The sequence below is a fragment of the Macrobrachium nipponense genome, chromosome 47, assembly GCF_015104395.2.
Source record: "Macrobrachium nipponense isolate FS-2020 chromosome 47, ASM1510439v2, whole genome shotgun sequence".
NCBI classification, from domain to species: Eukaryota; Metazoa; Arthropoda; class Malacostraca; order Decapoda; family Palaemonidae; genus Macrobrachium; species Macrobrachium nipponense.
In genome coordinates, this window is record NC_087222.1 from 25,857,401 (window position 1) to 25,877,521 (window position 20,121).

Genomic DNA, 20,121 nt, shown 5'->3' on the forward strand with positions numbered 1-20,121 from the left:
CAACGTTCTGAGGTTACAACGTTCTGAGGTTACAACGTTCTGAGGTTACAACGCTTTTCAATTATATTTATCAGAAATTATTTCCAGGTTTAAGACGCATGTTCCAGGGTTACGATGCCTACAACACTGATCCGGCAGAAGAAATATGACTCAAAAAATGCAAAATAATCAATATTTGAAGGTTTTTTGGATGAAAAATGCAATAAGAATGCAGTTTACACAGGTTTCAATGCTCCCAACACATTAAAAGTAAGGTTTTCTTAGGATTTTTGACGATGTTCCGGCTTACAACGATTTTCGGCTTACAATGCGTCTCAAGAACGGAGCCGCCATCGTAACCCAGGGACTGCCTGTAATAATATTTAAATGAACAAGTACCTGCTTATCTTCAACAAGTTTGGCCCCTTGAAGCAGTGCATAGACCTCTTTTTCCAAATCCGAACGCATTTTTGCATCTGATTTAATGGCGGTGTATAATCGAAGGTCAGGTTGCTGCAACGGAAAGACCAGCTGTTCTTCTGTTCGCCGTTTGTGCACCAAACCAGCCCATTTCTCCGACTCACAGGCAACCTTGTCGTACCCAGCTGCTCGCTTTACCTATTGAAGAGAAAACAATGGAACTCAATTTGTTTTGCCTTTAACCCTCTTACGCCGATTGGACGTATTAAACGTCGAGTCAAAATGTCTCCCGTATGCCGATTGGACGTATCATACGTCGGCTCAAAAAGTTTTTTTAAAAATTCGCGGAAAAATACTTATAGGCCTACCAGCCGAAAACTTTTGTATCACGCGCCTTGGGGATGCTGGGAGTTCACGGATCAAGGTGTTGTTTTGTTTACAATCGCTACGCAGGCGCGCAAGCGCGAATTTCTTTCTTATCGCACTAAAAAGTATCAGTGACACATCTCAAAAATTATTTCGTCAATTTGACATAATTTTTGCACCATTTTAAATTATCCTTTACATGAAGTATTATATATGAAAATGTGCGCAATTTCATGTAAAATACAACAAATAAATACTCATGATTGTAGCTTTTATCAGTTTTGAAATATTTTCATATAAATAACGATAAGTGCAAAAATTTCAACCTTCGGTCAACTTTGACTCTACCGAAATGGTCGAGAAACGCAATTGTAAGCTAAAATTCTTATATTATAGTAATATTCAATCATTTGCCTTCATTTTGCAACAAATTGGACGTCTCTAGCACAATATTTCGATTTATGGTGAAATTATGAAAAAACTTTTTCCTTACGTTCGTGCGATAACTCTTCCGATAAATTTTTTCGTGCGATTGTCCTAATGTTTGCACCCTTTTAAATTTGCCGTTACATAAAGTTTTATATATGGAAATGTGCGCAATTTCATGCACAATACAACAAAAAACAACCCATGGTTGTAGCTTTTATCAGTTTTGAAATATTTTCATATAAATAACGTTAAGTGCAAAAATTTCAACTTTCGGTCAACTTTGACGATACCGAAATGGTCGAAAAACCCAATTGTAAGCTAAAACTCTTATATTCTAGTAATATTCAATAATTTACCTTCATTTTGCAATGACTTGGAAGTCTCTAGCACAATATTTCGATTTATGGTGAATTTATGAAAAAAAAAAAACATTTTCCTTACGTCCGCGCGATAACTCTTCCGAAAAAATCAGAATTTTTTTTGTGCGATTGTCGAAATGTTTGCACCATTTAAAATTAGCTGTTAAATAAAGTTTTATATATGAAAATGTGCGCAATTTCATGTAGAATACAACTAAAAATGATTGAAGGTTGTAGCCTTTCTCTTTTTACGAAATATTTGCATATAAATCACGATAACTAGAAAAAAAATCACGTTCGGTCAAATTTGACTCTACCGAAATGGTCGAAAAACGCAATTGTAAGCTAAAACTCTTACGGCCTAGTAATATTCCGTCATTTTTCTTCATTTTGAAACAAATTTGAAGTCTCTAGAACAATATTGTGATTTATGGTGAATTTTTGAAAAATATATTTACCTTCACTCCGCTCGTCGATTCGCAGCCGCAAGTCTCCGAAATACGTACATCGCATTATCCTAATATTTGCTCCTTTTCATATTAGCCGTTTTATAGAGTTTCATATATCAAAATGTGCGCAAATTCATGAAGAATACAATAAAAAATAAGTGTAGGTTGTAGCTTTTCCCATCTCCGACATATGTGCATATAAAAAAATATATATATAAAAATTTCGACATTCGGTCAAATTTAACTCGTCCGAAATGGTCGAAATCTGCAATTCTAATCTAAAACTCTTACAGTATCGTAATATTATATCATTTGTCTTAATTTTGAAACAAATTGGAAGTCTCTAGAACAATATTTAGAATTACGGTGAATTTTTGAAAATAACATTTTTTTACGTCCGCGCGTTACGAATTCGTACATCATTTTGTGATAATATTTTTCTGGTGTTGCTTTTATTGTTTTACTATGTATTATATATCAAAATGATTGCAATTTAGTGTACAATACAACGGAAAAAAAGTAACTCGTTAGCTTTGACTGTTTTTGCACAGCGTGATTTAAATACAATTATCTATGAATTTTTTTTTTTCGCTACCATATCTCGCATTATTTACATATGATAATGATATTATTTTTCATTTCTGATGATTGCATACTAAACTTCAAGTAATGACAAAAAAATGAGCCAAAAATGAACTCTTAATCTTTAAAACTAAGCGCGCTGTGATTTTTTGAAAATATTATTTTTTCCGCTTCCGCCCTCACTCCAAACCGGCGCCGGCATACAGGAGAGGTTTTGATTTTTAGGGCTTCGGCGTAAGAGGGTTAACTTAAAATATTTAAGGTGATTAGATATTTGGAGAAAAATATTTGACCTCTGCTTCTCAGGGAAGTTACAATCCTTAGATGGCAAGCAAATGAAGATGCCTCATTTACCATCATTTATTTTATGTACAATCAAATTACAGTAAAAAAGAAAATTGACAATATTCCATAAATATATTAAAGCATAAATCAGGCAAAAAGATAAAAAGATGTTATTATATTGTAGTAAAACACTCACCCTTTTAACAGCAACTTTTTCCAAAGGCACAGACAATGTCTTCAGTTTCTTAGCTGTCTTTTCCAATTCCGGCAAACCAATCCGTTTAAGAATGTCCTGCGTGTTTACTTCAGTTCCCCCTTCCCTCGTCGAAAAGCGGACACTGCGAGGAGCTGCCCCCATTCTGGACGCAAAATACAGCCAAAAGGAGATGGCATACACATTAAAGTAAGAGCTCTGTACATTTTAAGAAAGAAAAAATCACAAAAACCTAAACTACAGAAGAGATGAGACTATTGATTAAGTTTGAAAATTCATGATGAATTAATTCCCTTTTAAATCTAACCAACATATTCCAATATGCAACGAGCAGAACTGATACATTATCAAAGACTAAAAATTCTGTAATCAGCAATAACGTCCTCTGACTAACAAAAGCAAAATCATTTAGATCACCTTTTTTTCTTGCTCAATTTGCCAATGTCGCTCAGGAGGTTGTTGTGGGCTCTTTCATCTTCGCTCTCCGCTTCTCCGTCACTTCCCGCCAGGTCCTCCTCGGCCAAGTCAACTGGGCCAGTGATGAACAGATTGGCATCATCTTCGTCTTTTTTCCTGTCAAGTAAACGTGTAATGTTGGACTTCACATTCAGTTCTATATTTGCATTTTTATATTTTATATTCTGACTCACTACCTCGATAAAAGTTTTAACTTGCTGACCCAAAACAAAAATATTTTCTAGACCCAAAACAAAAATGTTTTCTAGCCCTTTGTGAGCAACAAATACTGTACATACTTTAACAATAATAATTGTTGCAAAATTAAATAACACTAATACAAATACAGGTTATCATCATCGACCCTTTGATGTCCTGATCAAGTCAATTTTTCAATTGTCATCCCCAGGTAAGTTCTGGGACACACCAGAATTTCAGAGGGTTAAACAGTTTAACGAGACTACATAGTACTTTAAATTCTCACTTCTCTTAGAACAAACTCAAAGGTTTCTGTTAAATCAACTGATATTCATATAAGGCATTTATTCAGACACATACAGCATTAATACACATACATTACGTATATAATACACAGAAATTATAACTTTCTTAACAAGTTACAACCTGATCTTGATTTATCGTAACTTAACCTAAAGTATCTCAACCCGATGACAATTTTACAGTAGTACGAAGTGAAAAATACAGCCTATGCAGCCTACTACACAATGATAGGCCTAAGCTAGGTTAGTACAAATAAGCACATCATCCTGATGCCAGTTGTTACTTGGTCGAAACAACTGAAGTGTTAAAAAAATAATTTATAAACCAAAAACAGTATCCTATACCGGCAGTCCTAATAATTATGATAATAAAATGATATTGTTAAGATACAATAAAGTTTTGTACATACTTACCTGGCAGATATATACTTAGCTATAGACTCGGTCGTCCCGACAGAATTTCAAAACTCGCGGCACACGCGACAGGTAGGTCAGGTGATCCACCATTCCCGCCGCTGGGTGGCGGGGTCTGGAACTATTCCCGTTTTCTAAGCCATAATTTCTCTTCCACCTGTCTCCTGAGGGGAGGCTGGGTGGGCCATTAATCGTATATATCTGCCAGGTAAGTATGTACAAAACTTTATTGTATCTTAACAATATCATTTTTGTACAAGTAACTTACCCAGCAGATATATACTTAGCTGATTGGCACCCTTGGTGGCGGGCAAGAGACAGCTAAAAACAAAATAATATTTAAACTAAATACATTAAAAAACAGGAAAAAACAACCTATGTTCTTGGATAACATAATCCATAGTTCCTACCTTATTTGGCTGAAGACTTCATGACTACTGTCGATGAGTCTGCTTGCCTCAAGAGTTTCAACGAGGAATGAACCTATGGTTGAATAACTCTTTGGATCGTGTCAATGGGGGCTAGCCCGCTTACGCGACAGAGCCTATACTGGATCGTACCAATGGGGGCTGACCCACTTACATGGTAGAGCCTTGACCTTTTGTCATATCAATGGAGACTCGCCCTCTTACATGACAGAGTTAAGGTTATTAAACAAATCACAAAGAGCACTGAAGCCAATCCCGATCACCTGACCATGTTAGTCTTGTTACAATCTATGAATTGTAAGAGGGTCCCTATTCCCTCTGACAATTAACCAATAAAAACAACCACCAATAAACAGTAATTTAAGCCTTAAACTAAATAGGAAGGATTAGCCTCAGCCCCTTCTCCCAGCACTGAATTCGCCAAAACATACGCTCCCAGAGCAAAGCACTTTTCGTACGAAATTTTAACATCTCTTAGGTAATTTGAGGCGAACACCGAATTACATCTCCAAAATGTCGACTCTATAAGAGCCCGAAGCGACCATGTTTTGTGAAATGCCATCGACGTAGCTATGGCTCTCACTTCATGAGCTCTCACTCTGAGAACCTTGAAATGCTCTTCTTCGCACTTAAGGTGAGCTTCCCTTATTACATCTTTTATGAAGAATGTAAGGGCGTTCTTAGAAATCGCTCTTTTCGGATCTCTTACAGAGCACCAAAGACTTTCTTCTGTACCTTTCAGCAACTTCTTCTTCTCCAGGTAGAACTTGAGTGCCCTGACTGGACACAAAGTCCTTTCTAGTTCTCTCCCTGTTAATGAAGATATTCCTTTTATCTCAAAGCTTTCTTGGCCAAGGCTTTGAGGGATTTTCATTTTTCGCTAGAAAAAATGGTCGAAAGGAGCAAATCGCTGAATCTTTCTTAAACCCACTTTACCTTCCAAAGCTTGCAACTCGCTCACTCTCTGGCTGTTGCTAACGCAAAAAGGAATAAAGACTTTCTTGTTAAGTCCCTAAACGAAGCTGCGTGAGACGGTACGAATTTTTTTCCGACATTAGGAACTTGAGGACCACATCCAAGTTCCAGCTAGGCTTCTTGATTACATGTTCTTTCGTGGTCTCAAAAGACCTTATAAGGTCATGAAGATCTTTATTGTTTGTCAGATCTATTCCTCTATGTCGAAAAACTGAGGCCAGCATACTTCTGTAACCCTTCACTGTTGAAACTGCCAGGTTACAGTCTTTTCTCAAATATAGGAGAAAATCTGCGATTTCAGTTACAGAGGTACTGGAGGAGGATATTTTCTTTTCCTTACACCATCTTCTAAACAACTCCCACTTCGACTGATATACTTTAGAATGGAGACTCTTCTGGCTCTTGCAATAGCCTTCGCCACTTCTCGAAAAAGCCCCTTGCTCTGACAAGTCCTTCGACAGTCTGAAGGCGGTCAGACTTAGAGCGGGGAGGTTTTTGTGAAACCTGTCGAAGTGGGGTTGTTTGAGAAGATCGTTCCTTAGTGGAAGCGATCTTGGAAATCCACTAACCACTCCAGCACCTCTGTGAACCAATCGAGAGCCGGCCAAAAGGGAGCGATGAGGGTCATTCTTGTTCCTTCCGAGCAAGCGAACTTCCTCAACACTTCTCCTACTATCTTGAAAGGAGGAAGGCGTACGCGTCCAAGCCCGTCCAATCTAGCAGAAAGCTGTCTACTGCTACTGCTTGAGGATCCGAGATCGGGGAGCAATAGGTTTCTAATCTGTGATTCTTGTTGGTCGCGAACAGGTCTATATTGGGCCTTCCCCACAGATGACAAAGTTGTTGGCAAATATGAAATTTTCATTATTAAAATGAAGTTTTATTGTATACTTACCGAACAATTATAGAGCCGTGATTTCCACGAGCGGCAGGATACTAAATTCAAATTTAGCGCGTCGGCGTCGCCAACACTGGTGGTGATGACGTCATCTCCCTCCACTCGCGGGAGAACCAGGTACAACTGCCCAGGTGAATCCAATTCTTTCTGGCCCGTCCGTCCACCTAAGGGGAGGAGGGGGTGGGTATAATCATAATTGTTCGGTAAGTATACAATAAAACTTCATTTTAATAATGAAAATTTCATTTTTATAGTAGTGTCTTACCGAACAATTTTTAGAGCTGATTACACATTTATGGGAAGGTGGGATTCAGTTGGACCACTAGTTATTTTTAAATGGTTACATTTATTGCAATACCAGTAAACATCAAGGTGTCTGTTGTACCTTACCTTGTAAGAGAGCTACAGCAGACTGTTACTGCCTCTGGTCGGTGCTCTTCTTACTATTGTAGAGGAATTGGAATTTGACCAAAGTTAGCCTCTACAGGAGTGGAATCCTTCCCGTATTGTTCAAGCGAGTCAAGGCTGACTGACGGAGGATAGTAACAACAAAGATTGCCCTTGCCCTGGGCTAAGACCAGAATTCAATCATACAAAACATTTGTCACCAACACCAGATTTAAAAACATATATACCAACCATTGTATAATCTGACCTAACAGACTGGTGAGCTATCCCAGGTACTCAGTACCCCCAGCTTCCCTTGAACTCGACAACCTATTCAAGGTGAAAAGTTAGCATAGAGGTGACGACCCCTGTGCCGTTTCTCCCAACACCATGCCAGAAACCGCCACCGGACCTAACGTTTTACAATTCTCGAAAACCGTTTCTATCTCTTTGAGATAATGACTCGCAAAAACCGAATTCGATCTCCAGAACGTGCTCTGAAGAATCGAAGCTAAAGATAAATTCTTTCTGAATGCTAAAGAAGTTGCCACTGCTCTAACCTCGTGAGCTTTAACTCTCAGAACGGAAAGATTGTCGTTCTCGGACTGCGAGTGAGCTTCCCTGATAAGCTCTCTAATAAAGAACGATATAGCATTCTTAGAAAGAGGACGAGAGGGATTTTGAACCGAGGTCCAGAGCTTAGAGGATTGTCCTCTAATACCTTTAGTGGCAAACAGATACTGCTTAATAGCCCTGACTGGACATAAGAGCCTTTCTTCCTCCTCATGTCCAACCAAATCAGATAAGTTCCTTACCACAAAACTCCTCGGCCAAGGATTAGAAGGATTCTCATTTTTGGCTAGAAAGGTCAAAGATACCGAAAATACAGCATTGCCTTGAGAGAAACCGACTCTTTTGTCTATAGCGTGCAATTCGCTGACACGCTTAGCAGAAGCTAGTGCAATAAGAAAAACGTGCCTTCTTAGTCAAGTTCCTGAGTGAAGCCGACTTCAAAGGCTCAAACGGTGGCCCCATGAGGAACTTAAGCACCACATCTAAGTTCCAAGCCACTGTATCTTGCGGGAGCTTAGTGGTTTTGAAAGACCTAATGAGGTCCAACAGATCTGAATTGGAGGAAATATCCAAACCTCGATGTCGAAAAACCGAAGAGAGCATGGCTCTATATCCTCTGATCGTCGAAGGAGCCAGTTTCTTAGAGTTCCTAAGAAATAGAAGAAAATCTGCTATTTCTGTTAAAGAGGTCGCAGAAGTAGAGACTTTAGCACTTCTACACCACTCTCTGAAGATTCTCCACTTCCCTTGATAGAGTTTGTTAGAAGACTCTCTCCTACAACGAGCGATAGCTTCTGCAGCTCTTCTTGAAAATCCTTTCGCTCTGACAAGATTCCGGACAGTCTGAACCCTGTCAGAGCTAGCGGACAAGTTTTGGTGGAACCTCTTAAAGTGAGGTTGTTTGAGAAGCCACTTCTCTGGAGGAAGAAGTCTGGGGAAGTCTACTAACAACTGGAGAAGGTCCGGGAACCACTCTTTCCTGGGCCAAAAGGGAGCGATTAACGTTAGTGTTACATTGCTGTGCTACATGAACTTGTTCAGCACCTCTCTTATTAGACCGAACGGAGGGAATGCATAAGCTTCCAGACCCGACCAATCCAAACAGCATTGCGTCCCCACCGACCAAAGCGTATAGGATCTGGGACTGGAGAACAAAAGAGAGGAAGACGGTTGTTCCTTGATGTCGCGAACAGGTCTATTGACGGTCGTCCCCCAAAGGCGCCAAAGTTTCTGACAAATCTTGTTGTCCCAAAGTCCCACTCCAGAGGTAACACTTGCTGTTGACGACTTACCTCGTCCGCCAGGACGTTCATCTTTCCCGGAACAAATCTCGGGACTAGCTGAACTTCGCTTCGTTGCCACAGGAGGAGATCCTTGGCTACTTCGTACAGAGAGAAAGACTGAGTCCCCCCCTGTTCCGCACGTACGAGAGAGCCGTGAGTTGTCGGAATGCACTGCCACTACTCGACCTTCTACTAAGCTCCGAAAACTGTCTGAGCCCCAAGAAAATTGCTAACAGTTCCTTTACATTTATGTGGAACTTCTTCTCCTTCTCCGACCAAGCTCCTGAAGTCCGTTGATTTCCCAGTAGGGCTCCCCAACCTGTGTCCGATGCGTCGGAAAAGAACTGTAGGTTCGGGAGGATGGGTCGTAAATCTAACCCTTCTTCCAACCTTGCTCGAGAGAGCCACCACCTTAGGTCCTCTTTTATTTGATCTGTCACAGGAAAGGTAATCGAGTCTGGTTGTGTCTTCCTGCACCAAGAGGCTCTCAGGAAAAAACTGCAGAGGTCTCATGTGCAGTCTTCCCAACGTCACAAATTTCTCCACTGACGTCAATTTGCCCAGGAGCCTCATCCACTGATTGGCAGAACTTACCTTTTTGTCCAAGAACTCCTGAACTGTCTCCAGACAGCCTTGAACCCTCTTCGGGGACAGAAAAGCCCGAAAAACTTGAGCATTCAGAATCATCCCCAAATAAAGGATGCTCTGAGATGGAACCAACTGGGACTTCTGTTTGTTGACCAGAATTCCTAACTTTCTGGCAAGATCCAGAGTTGTTCCAAGGTCCTTCATGCACCGACTCTCTGATTCCGACCGGAGAAGCCAATCGTCCAGATAGAGGGAGATTCTTACTCCTAATATGTGCAGCCAGCTTCCTATCGGGGATAGAACCCTGGTGAAAACTTGAGGATCGGTCGCTAGTCCGAAGCAAAGCGACCCGAAACTGAAACACCTTGCCTCGAACATGAACCTCAGGTACTTCCGAGATTCGCGATGTATCGGAATGTGAAAATAAGCGTCTTGCATGTCCAGAGAGACCATCCAATCCCCCTGTCTGATGGACTCCAGAAAATCGACCGAGTGGTCTCCATATGAAATTTTGTTTCTGGACATGCAAGTTCAGGGCGCTCACATCCAAAACCGGCCTCCAGCCCCCTGATGACTTGGGAACTACAAAAAGGCGATTGTAAAAGCCTGGAGGAAAATCCCCTTCTATCTGTTCTATCGCTTCTTTGAGAAGCGCTTCCACTTCTGCGGCTAGCGCCAGAAATTTGTCTGAGCCCGGAGAGTATGCCTGGAATGGAATTGGCACAGGTGAGAGCGAGGGAGGTGAAACGAGAGGAATACGATAGCCGAACTTGAGTACTTGCACTACCCAGGCTTCTGCTCCTCTGTTTTCCCATTCCTCCCAAAACAGAGCCAGCCTGGCTCCCACTGGTGCATGAAGAACCGAGCTTTCATTTGGAAGGTTTGTTAACCTTGGCCGAGGCCTTAGACTGAGGTCGCAAATTCGACTTCGGCCGAAAGAAGCGCTTGGGTTTTCTCCCTCGAAAAGGCACTTGGGGCCAGAGGAGAAACCGAAGGAACAGTCTCCACAGGAGCTTTAGGTCTCTTAGTAGACTGTGCCAGTAAATCCGAAGTAGATTTCTTATCTAGCGCAGACGAAATTGACAACACTACATCGTCTGGAAAGAGGTTATCTTTCACAAAAGGAGCAAACAAGAGAGCAGACTTCTGTTGGGAAGTAACCCTTTTAGAAGCAAAGGAGCACCAAAGTTGCCTTTTCTTAAGGGTACCAAAGGCGATGAGCGAAGCTAACTCATCACATCCATCCCTAATGGATTTGTCCGCACAGGACAGAACACCAATCCAATCCTCCGCTAACTCCTGAGAAAGAGAAGGACAGTCTTCGATCTTGGCCGCTAAAGCGCCAATAGTCCAATCAAGGAAGCTAAAGACTTCCAAAAGTTTAAATTGATTCTTTACAACGTGGTCCAACTCAGGCGCTGTAAAGAAAACTTTCGCTGCGGCGAAAGCAGATCTTCTAGAGGAGTCGATTAAACTGGAGAAGTCTCCCTGGGAGGAGGCAGAAACTCCCAGAGAAGGAGCTTCCCCAGTTACATAAAACCTATACCTCTTACGAAGCAAACTTAATAGGGAGGGTAAGCAAAAAGAGCCTTCCCTAAGTCCTCTTTTGTTCATAGACATCCATTTCTCAGTCTCTTTCAACAAATGTCTAACCGCTTTAGATAGAACAAGTTTTGGGAGGAGAGGGTCTGAAGTTTTCCTCCTCATCAAAAAAGTCGAAGTTGGGGAGCGCGGAGCCGCTTTCTCAAAATAATCTGGATAAGATACCAGAAGAAATCTAAGGAGACGTGAATAACACGAGAGGTGATGTGAATCCTCCTCCTCTACTTCTTCTTCATTCTCCGATACCGCCGAAGAAGTAGACGGAACTACAACCGGATCTGAAGGTTTCGAACCACCCTTGGACTCATTCATCCAGTTGGTTAACATCTCTAACTGCTTGCGCAAAGGCGCCAGAGACGAATCAAAACAGTTAAGTAGGCTTGGAAGAGCCTAAATGTTCAGCAGGAGGCGGAAAAACTACTTGCGCCTCGCTCGGAGCCGCCGAAATTCGAGGCGAAACAGGCGCATCAGGCGTAACAGACGAAAAAGCGCCTAAAGAAACACCCTTAGAACTGCTAGCTACAGCACTAAAACCACAATCTTTACTAGTAGATGGAGCCGAAAAAGGCACAGATTGAGGCGACGAACGAGCCGCTAACGGCCGCGGCGCAACCCTACTCTCAGGCTCCTTATACCGCTTGACTGGAGGAGGCGAAGAATCGGCGCCTGAACGCCTCTTTAAGGGACGCGAAACAGGCGAATCTCGCCAAGAGCGCCGCGCGACCGGAGACGAATCGCTTGAATCATTCGAAAGGCGTCTGACTGCAACACCTTTCCAACGCTTAACCGAGCCCTGTTGAGGCGCAACAGGCTCAACAAGAGAGGCGCCTGTCTGTGGGCAAATCCCGATCGACTCCCTTGGACTTCCGGTATGTCTTCTCCCCGGTGCGGGGGAGCTGGACAGTGACCTTTGTCTAGGAGACGTGTCAGGACAGACAGACGCACCCCTCAACATACACTCTTACCTAAAGCCGCTTTCTCCAAAAACGTCTTAACTGAATTACCAAGTTGCAAAAACCGTATTCGCTAGTACCGAAAATTTCTGATCTAACCTCGATTCCAGACTGGCAATGGTGTCGGAAGAAACTACACGGGAAGCCGGAGAAGTGGGATTAGTAGGAGGTGTAGTTAAAGGAGACATAACAATTTGAGGAGAAACAGAAGGAACAGATGCATCGCAAGACGAAGCAGAGCTAAGTCTACTTTCCCTAAGCGTTGCTTTTCTAATTCTGTCTTTAGCTAATTTCTCCGAGTATGAACTAAAAAACTTCCATTGAGAATCAGTCCAATCACTACACTCGTTACATGTTCGATCTGCTGAACAAACCTGTCCCCTACACTTAACACATTTAGTGTGATATACTCTAACTTGGATAATCTAGTTTTACATCCTGAGATGCAAAACCTAACTCCCGACGGACTAGAATCCGACCATGGCATAACCCGCCTAAATAAAAAGCAAAATAACAACAACGCCAAAAAAGAGTACTTCACCAATTCCGAAGATCAAATCCACAAGAAAAAAAAGCGAAGCAAAGTCATCCAACTGCACCGACCACCGATGTTCACCGGACGCCGGCAGGAAAAGAATTGGATTCACCTGGGCAGTTGTACCTGGTTCTCCCGCGAGTGGAGGGAGATGACGTCATCACCACCAGTGTTGGCGACGCCGACGCGCTAAATTTGAATTTAGTATCCTGCCGCTCGTGGAAATCACGGCTCTATAATTGTTCGGTAAGACACTACAATAAAACTGAGGATTGAGAGTCCATTCCGTGGGTAGGACTTGCTCTTTTCTGCTTAAACAGATCGCGGGACGGATTTTTTCTTTTTTCTCCACCCTGCACAAACCTTGTGAGGAGAGAGATCTTCCTTTCCTGTGCCCAAATCAGCAGATCCTTTGCTGATTCGTACAGGGAAAAGGAATGCGTCCCCCCTTGCTTCTTTATATAAGCGAGGGCTGTTGTGTTGTCCGAGTGAATCTGAATCCCCAGACCTGAGACCTGTTCCTCGAAATGAACCAAAGCTAGATGAATGGCTGTTAGCTCTTTCTTGTTGATGTGCCAGGACACTTGTTCTCCTTCCCAAATGCCTGACACTTCTTGCGAACCTAGGGTCGCTCCCCACCCTGAATCTGAGGCGTCTGCAAACAACGCTAGGCGCGGGTTCTGTAAGCGAAGGGAGATTCCTTTGCTTAGTTTCTGTGGATCTAACCACCAACGGATATTCTCCTTGATCCGTTTCGAGATTGGAGTCTCTCCCAGATTTTTGTTTGACTTCCAATCCCACTTCTCCTTCAGATAAAATTGAAGGGGTCGTAGGTGAAGTCTTCCTAAGGAAACGAACTGTTCCATCGAGGAGAGGGTCCCCAGCAAGCTCATCCATTCCCTCGCGGAACAATGTTCTTTCCTTAAGAAGACTGACACCTTTTCTAGGCAGCGTTCTCTCCTTTCCTGCGAAGGATACGCTAGAAAATCCCGAGAATCCATCTGAATCCCCAGATAGACAATACTTTGCTGGGGAGTCAGCATGGATTTCTCGTGATTTACTAAAAGTCCTAGGGACTTTGTCAACTTTAGAGTAACTAAAAGGTCCTCCAGACATTTTTTCTCCGATTGGGCTCTTATTAGCCAATCGTCCAGATATAATGAGATCCTGATCCCTTCCAGATGTAGCCAATAAGCTACATTCTTCATGATGTCCGTAAAGACTTGAGGGGCAGTCGAAAGTCCGAAGCACATCGCTCGGAACTGGAAACTTTCCCTTGGAACATGAACCTCAGATACTTCCTTGCTGCCGGATGAATTGGCACATGGAAATACGCATCCTGAAGGTCCAGGGACACCATCCAGTCCCCTGGACGAAGAGCAGATAGAACAGAGGAAGACGTCTCCATTGAAAATTTCTTCTTCAAGACAAAAAAGAAATTCAGGGCACTGACGTCTAGAACTGGTCTTGCCATCCCCCCGATGCTTTCGGTACCAGGAATAGCCGATTGTAGAATCCTGGAGACTGGAGATCTTGAACCAGTTCCACCGCTTCCTTGGAAATCATCTGTTCCACTGCTTGCAACATAGCAAGCTTTCGGACCGGATCCGAGTATCTGGCGGTCAACTCCCTTGGAGTTGTCGTCAAGGGAGGATTCTCCCTGAAGGGGATCAAGTATCCTTTTTTCAGGATAGAGAGGGACCAGGAGTCCGCTCCCTTCTGCGCCCAGACTTTGGCAAAGTGGAGTAGCCTGGCGCCTACTTTCGTCTGGAGGACTTGCTGTTCATCTAGACTTCCCGAAGGACCTTCTAGATGGTCTACTCTTTCTCTCTGGTCTTCGACCTCTAAGAGGGGCTCTAGAAGAGGAGGCCCCTCGAAAGGGCTGAACAAAAGAGGGTCTCTCTTTCTTCTCTATCGGCACTGCCGGCCTAAACTTCTTGGCTGAGTGCGTGAGGAGATCTTGAGTTGCCTTCTCCGTAAGAGATTTCGAAACCTCTCTAACCGTCTCTGTGGAAAAAAGGTAAAAAAGGTCGTGGGGATAAAGGCGCAAAAAGAAGAGATGTCCTTTGCAAGGGTGATACTGCTCTTGCTAAGAAAGAGCTAAAGACAGATCTCTTCTTCAATACTCCCGTTCCAAAAAGAGAGGCAACTTCCACAGAACCGTCCATGACCGCTCTGTCCAGGCAAGCCAGACGCTCGAAAGTTCCTCCATGGAAACAAAGTCCGTGTCCTGAGCTCTCTTCGCTAATGCTCCTAAAGCCCAGTCCATAAAGTTGAAGACTTCTAGGGTTTTAAAGAGGCCCTTTAGAAGGTGGTCCAGCTCACACATGCCCAAGTCGCCTTAGCAGACAGCAACGACTTCCTCCTAGCAGAGTCCACTAAGGAAGCAAAATCAGCATCCGCGGAAGAAGGCAGACCTAACCCCATCGGCTCTTTGGTCTCGTACCACCTTCCTGGTTTGCCTGTTAACTTGGAAGGAGGGCAGGAAAAAACTGTCTTGCCCGCTTCCCTTCTGGAAGTCAACCACTCTGAAAAAGTTTTCAATGCCTTTTTCATACAAAGAGCGGGGCGCATCTTAACGAAGGAAGACGATTTGAGAGCTTTAGTGCTGGACATCAACGATCCTGGTGAAGGAGGGTCCGCAGGATGAAGGGAGTCTCCGAACTCCTTTAGCAGCAAAAGAGAAAGTCTCTTGTAGTCCGAAACTGCTACATCTACAGGCTCTTCGTCTTCCGATACCTGGTCCAACTGATCTACAGAAGGAGATCGTTTTGGAGTGATCTGGCTCTTCCCGGGAGAAGAACTCCTTTCCCGAGAAGGGGAGCGCGGGAACCTTAGCACCCTTCCTAACGAAGAGGTGAGGCCCCTCCTGTCTGTCGGCAACACTCTTGTGCCTACTAGACTCTTGTTGTCTAGGTTCGTCGGGTTCGTGGCGCTTGCTAGGCTCCTGGCGTCCTGATTCAGGGCGCTTGAAAAGATCCCCGCGTCTGATTCCTGACGCTTAACAGGCTCTTGGCGCCCTAACACTTGACGCCTAACGTACTCCTGGCGTCCTGTTTTCTGGCGTCCTAACTCCTGGCGCCCTGACTCCTGGCGTCCTAACTCCTGGCGCCCTGACTCATGACGCCCTGACTCCTGGCGCCCTGACTCCTGGCGCCCTGACTCCTGCGCCTGACTCATGGCGTCCTGGCTCATAGCGTCCTGATTCCTGCCTTCTAGCAGAATCCTGACGTCCTGAATCCAGAGTTCTAAGAGGCTCTTGACGTCCTTTCTGCGTCTGCTGCCTCTTTGAGCCTGTCTGGCTCCTGTCCTGAAGACCCAAGGGATCCTGATACCTAAATCGGTTTCCCGGTTCCTTGCACCTAAACCGATCGAGACTTCTGCTCGATGCGCTGTGTCTAAGAGGGCGCTTCGGGGAAGACAGCCATATAGGGCGAAAGGGGCTCTCTCTCAGGAGAACAACTCCTATCCGACGAGTCTCTCGACGAAGGCGATAAACGTCCTGGAGATCGTGAGAGTTCCCTCCTATACTAAGAAGGACCGCTTAGCGGAAACTCCTTAACAGGGAGCGAGACATCCTTCCTCCTTGTAGAGTCCTTAGCAAAAGAGCCTACGAGCGAAGCTAATTGCTCTTGCAGATTAACCAAAAACTTCTTGGTCGGATCCTGAAGAGCAGGCTCCTCTTGTCTAGTCTTCTTAGGTCCTGAAGGCCAATCCTCGGGAAAACGCTCTGGGCTGGAGTCAGCAGCGTCTCCTTTAGGCGCCTTCCAGGCTCTCTTCAAGGGCGCGAACGGAGGCCGAACTCCATCCTCGTCTAGGAGAGGAAGAGTCTGAGGCCGAAAAACACTCCTTTAGGACGCCTTTTCTGCGGCAATCCGAGGCAGCCTGGGACTTAACAACAGGATCTGCCGAAGGGACGCCTGACCGTTGGGGATGTTCTGCATCCTCCCTGCGGCTTTCGACATTCCTCCTCCCCTGGTCCTGGGAGTTTGGAAGAGGTCTAGGCCTAGAGCAATGAGGAACCGGTTCAGACGCCCCCTCCCCACTGCACTGGGGACACTGCACAAGTCACTATCACCACTCTTACCTTGGTTTAGGGCTCGTAGCTGAGCTTGAAGTTTCTTAATTGAAGCTTTTACATTTTCCCTCTCTGACGAAGAATCTTTGGATTCAGAACAGGGAGAAGCAGCTGAGGCTAAGGGAAAATTGTTAGATGGAGAGTTAATTTCTTGTTCTAAGGAGCAAGATCTACTAGATGACCTAGCTGAAGCCTTCCTCACTCTATCTCTCTCAAGCTTCCTAACATATGATGATAATTCCTTCCATTCAAGCTCCGTAAGGTTCTCGCATTCCACACAGGTGTTAATAAAAGAACATTCATTCTCCCTGCATTTAGCGCAAATACTATGCGGATCCAATGCCGATTTAGGCAGCCTAACCTTACAGTCTTCCCTACTGCAAACTCTAAACATAGGTGAAGCCTTAGCGTCAGACATCGTGAAAGAGTAGTCAAAACCAAATTCGAAAAACAGTCCACAATAAGCGTATGCCAAGCCAGAGAAAAAACAGAATACGTCACCAAAAAACCAATCCAAATTCTCGGCAAACGAGTTGAAATCCAAGATGGAGGAACGAACAATAGGTGTTGTCCGTTCAACCGACAGAGAAATTATGGCTTAGAAAACGGGAATAGTTCCAGACCCCGCCACCCAGCGGCGGGAATGGTGGATCACCTGACCTACCTGTCGCGTGTGCCGCGAGTTTTGAAATTCTGTCGGGACGACCGAGTCTATAGCTAAGTATATATCTGCTGGGTAAGTTACTTGTACAAAATTACATTTACAACGTTGTAAGTGCCAATAATCTGCTTATAACACCATTAACCGCTTATCAGCACCATTGCCAAAAATCTGGTTAACGACACCATTAGCCAAGCACTGTAATAAGGGAACACTGTTAACTGAAGCCACGATAAGCGAGGACCGCCTGTACGTATATCTTCTAAGTGACGTGTATTAAATGTGAAACTCGAATGATCAAACATTAAAATGCTTATAGCAATACTGTATATATATATTCTGGAACATGACTTCTAAAGAGCTGTGACTTCTGGAAAGCGATATGCAAATTCTGGAAAGCATAGTTGTTAAAAAATAGCCAACACGAAGAACTGCCCAAAGTGCAGGAAGTCTGTTAAAGGTCAAAATTCGGCAGAAGTCGGAACAATAAGTAACCGGCAGTGCAACGTCGGATTTTTGGGTTAATGTAACGTTGGGTTGTTGGATTTATGTCAGAACCGCCATTTCATCAAGTTTTTAGGTTTAGGTTGGAAACGACTTAACTTCAGGATACTGGGTTATGTCGGAACTGCTGTTACGTCAGGTTTTTAGGTTTATGTTGGAAACAACGTAACATCAGGATATTGGGTTTATGTTAGAACCGCTGTTAAGTCAGGTTTTCGGCTTTATGCTGGAGACAACGTAACGTCGGGATATTGGGTGAATGTCGGAACTGCTGTTACATCAGGTTTTTGGGTTTACGTTGGAAACGACGTAATGTTGGGATATTGGGTTTATGTCGGAACTGCTGTTACATCACTTTTTTGTTGTTATATTACATTTTTTCCTTCGTTGTATGATTGTGAAGACATAGGTCGCAATTTTTACCATCGTTGTGCGATCGTAAAGACATAGGGTAAACAACCGAGTGGACTGGCCAACTCACCGACTACCGAGGTTTTGGCCACCCTTCGAAAAAGTACTTTAACACGTCCTGAAACCAAGAGATGGTCATCAATCATGAGTTGTTGGTGGTGATAACAGGAGCTCAAGACATCTACTCTCCTTTTGAAGTAGTATTTTCTCCAAAGTTAGAAATTAAGGCCATATTTTAAGGTTTAAACAAAGGGTAATCAAAACGGTGGCCAACGCAGTGCCCACAACCCCAAAACCCTTTCAAAGTTTTTACTTACAACTCGAAATATTTTGAAGATTGACGCCATCTCAATGTTTGCGGAGTCGCTTGTGTCAACAAACTTCCCATTTCCTGTGCTAAATCCGCACACCACTTGTACCCATAGACGCTGGGGCACTTTCATCACAAAAATCATAACCCGGACCTCTAACCAGCACTTATTCGTACTTATTCAAGGGGACTACGGCATTCTTTGCAGCGTTTTGCACTCTTCAATTGTTTATCAGTGTTGTCAATTGGTATGTTTACCCTCTAAACTGGGTACGTATAAGACTTACACAAAATCGGAGAAAAAAGTTAAATTAGTGTATCTATTTGTAGTATACATACATATTACAGCAATTTTATCATTATTGCATTACTATGACAACTAGAATTCATGGAAACAGTGTAAATGCATCGGCGTATGTGTGAAGCTCCACTAGATTGGCAACGATGAGTCTTTTTGCTGTCATTTGCTCGTACTTCAGAAATATCTGTAATTTTTGGGGGTTAATTTGGTTGCAAAACAGGGATAATAGACATGAATTAAATAAACATTTTGAGGTAAAGTTAAACTAAATAATGAGTAAAGTAAACAATTAAGGAAATAAAGCTTTGCACCTCATAAAGAGTGTACTACGTAGTCATCTGCTGCTCGTAACTCTCTTTGCGGAGTGAGTGCTTAGGAATCAGGAACAGCAACGTGGTTCAAGTGCAATGTGGAGTGAATTAAGACCAAAATGTGTATAATTACAATCAAATAAGCACTGTGGAGTTTCAGTTGTGATTGCAGTAAGGATAAAACCACCGATTACAAGGTAAAAATGAATTCAGTTCAAACCATGACCCCGGGAATAGGACAAGTTTCATACTTTCACTAATATAGGCAACAAAATGTTGTTTTATTGTGCTGATTACAACTGCAATCTTGAATAAGATCAATAAACGTTACATAGCCTATATACGCTAACATTGTTCAAATGAGTGCTGGGAAGGCTGGGAAAGATGGTGAATTGTCTGAGGTTAGACCAGCCAGCCACACGATTGCCGCCATATTGGATTTCAAAACTGCCTTGAAAACATATTTTACGAAGAGCTCACATGCTTATTTTAGTTCGTATGGGGCTTTCGTATATCGCACTGTGTTGACGAAACTTCAATCTTTTGAATGGTATGCTTAAAGTTGTAGGGTAAAATATCACAGCAGGCCAAGCAGGCCACCTACAATCAACGCTAGCCACCCTCCGAAAAAGTACATTATAACGCGTCCTGACACCGGAGATGGGCATCAGTCGCGACTTCTTGTTGGTGAAAAACGGAGCTAAAGACCTCTACTCTCCTTTCGAAATAAGTATTTTCTCCAGTTAGAAATTAAGGCCAAATTTTAAGATTTAAACAGAGGGTACTGAAAAGGGTGGCTACGGCAGTGGAAATCTCACCAAAACGCTTTAGAAATTTTTACTTACAACTAAAAATGTTTCGAAGATTGAC

At 43.4% G+C, this 20,121-nt stretch overlaps 1 protein-coding gene across 1 annotated transcript in view; it reads right to left on the minus strand.

Moving 5' to 3' along the window:
* Nucleotides 1-20,121, minus strand: part of LOC135204597 (U3 small nucleolar RNA-associated protein 14 homolog A-like) — a 39,853-nt gene that overhangs the window by 18,206 nt on the left and 1,526 nt on the right. The window contains exons 2-4 of the mRNA XM_064234747.1: nt 3,501-3,837; nt 3,066-3,228; nt 379-597 (exon numbers count right to left, since the gene is read on the minus strand). Coding sequence (XP_064090817.1) covers nt 379-597; nt 3,066-3,228; nt 3,501-3,837 — 719 coding nt within the window. The remainder of the gene's footprint in view (nt 1-378; nt 598-3,065; nt 3,229-3,500; nt 3,838-20,121) is intronic.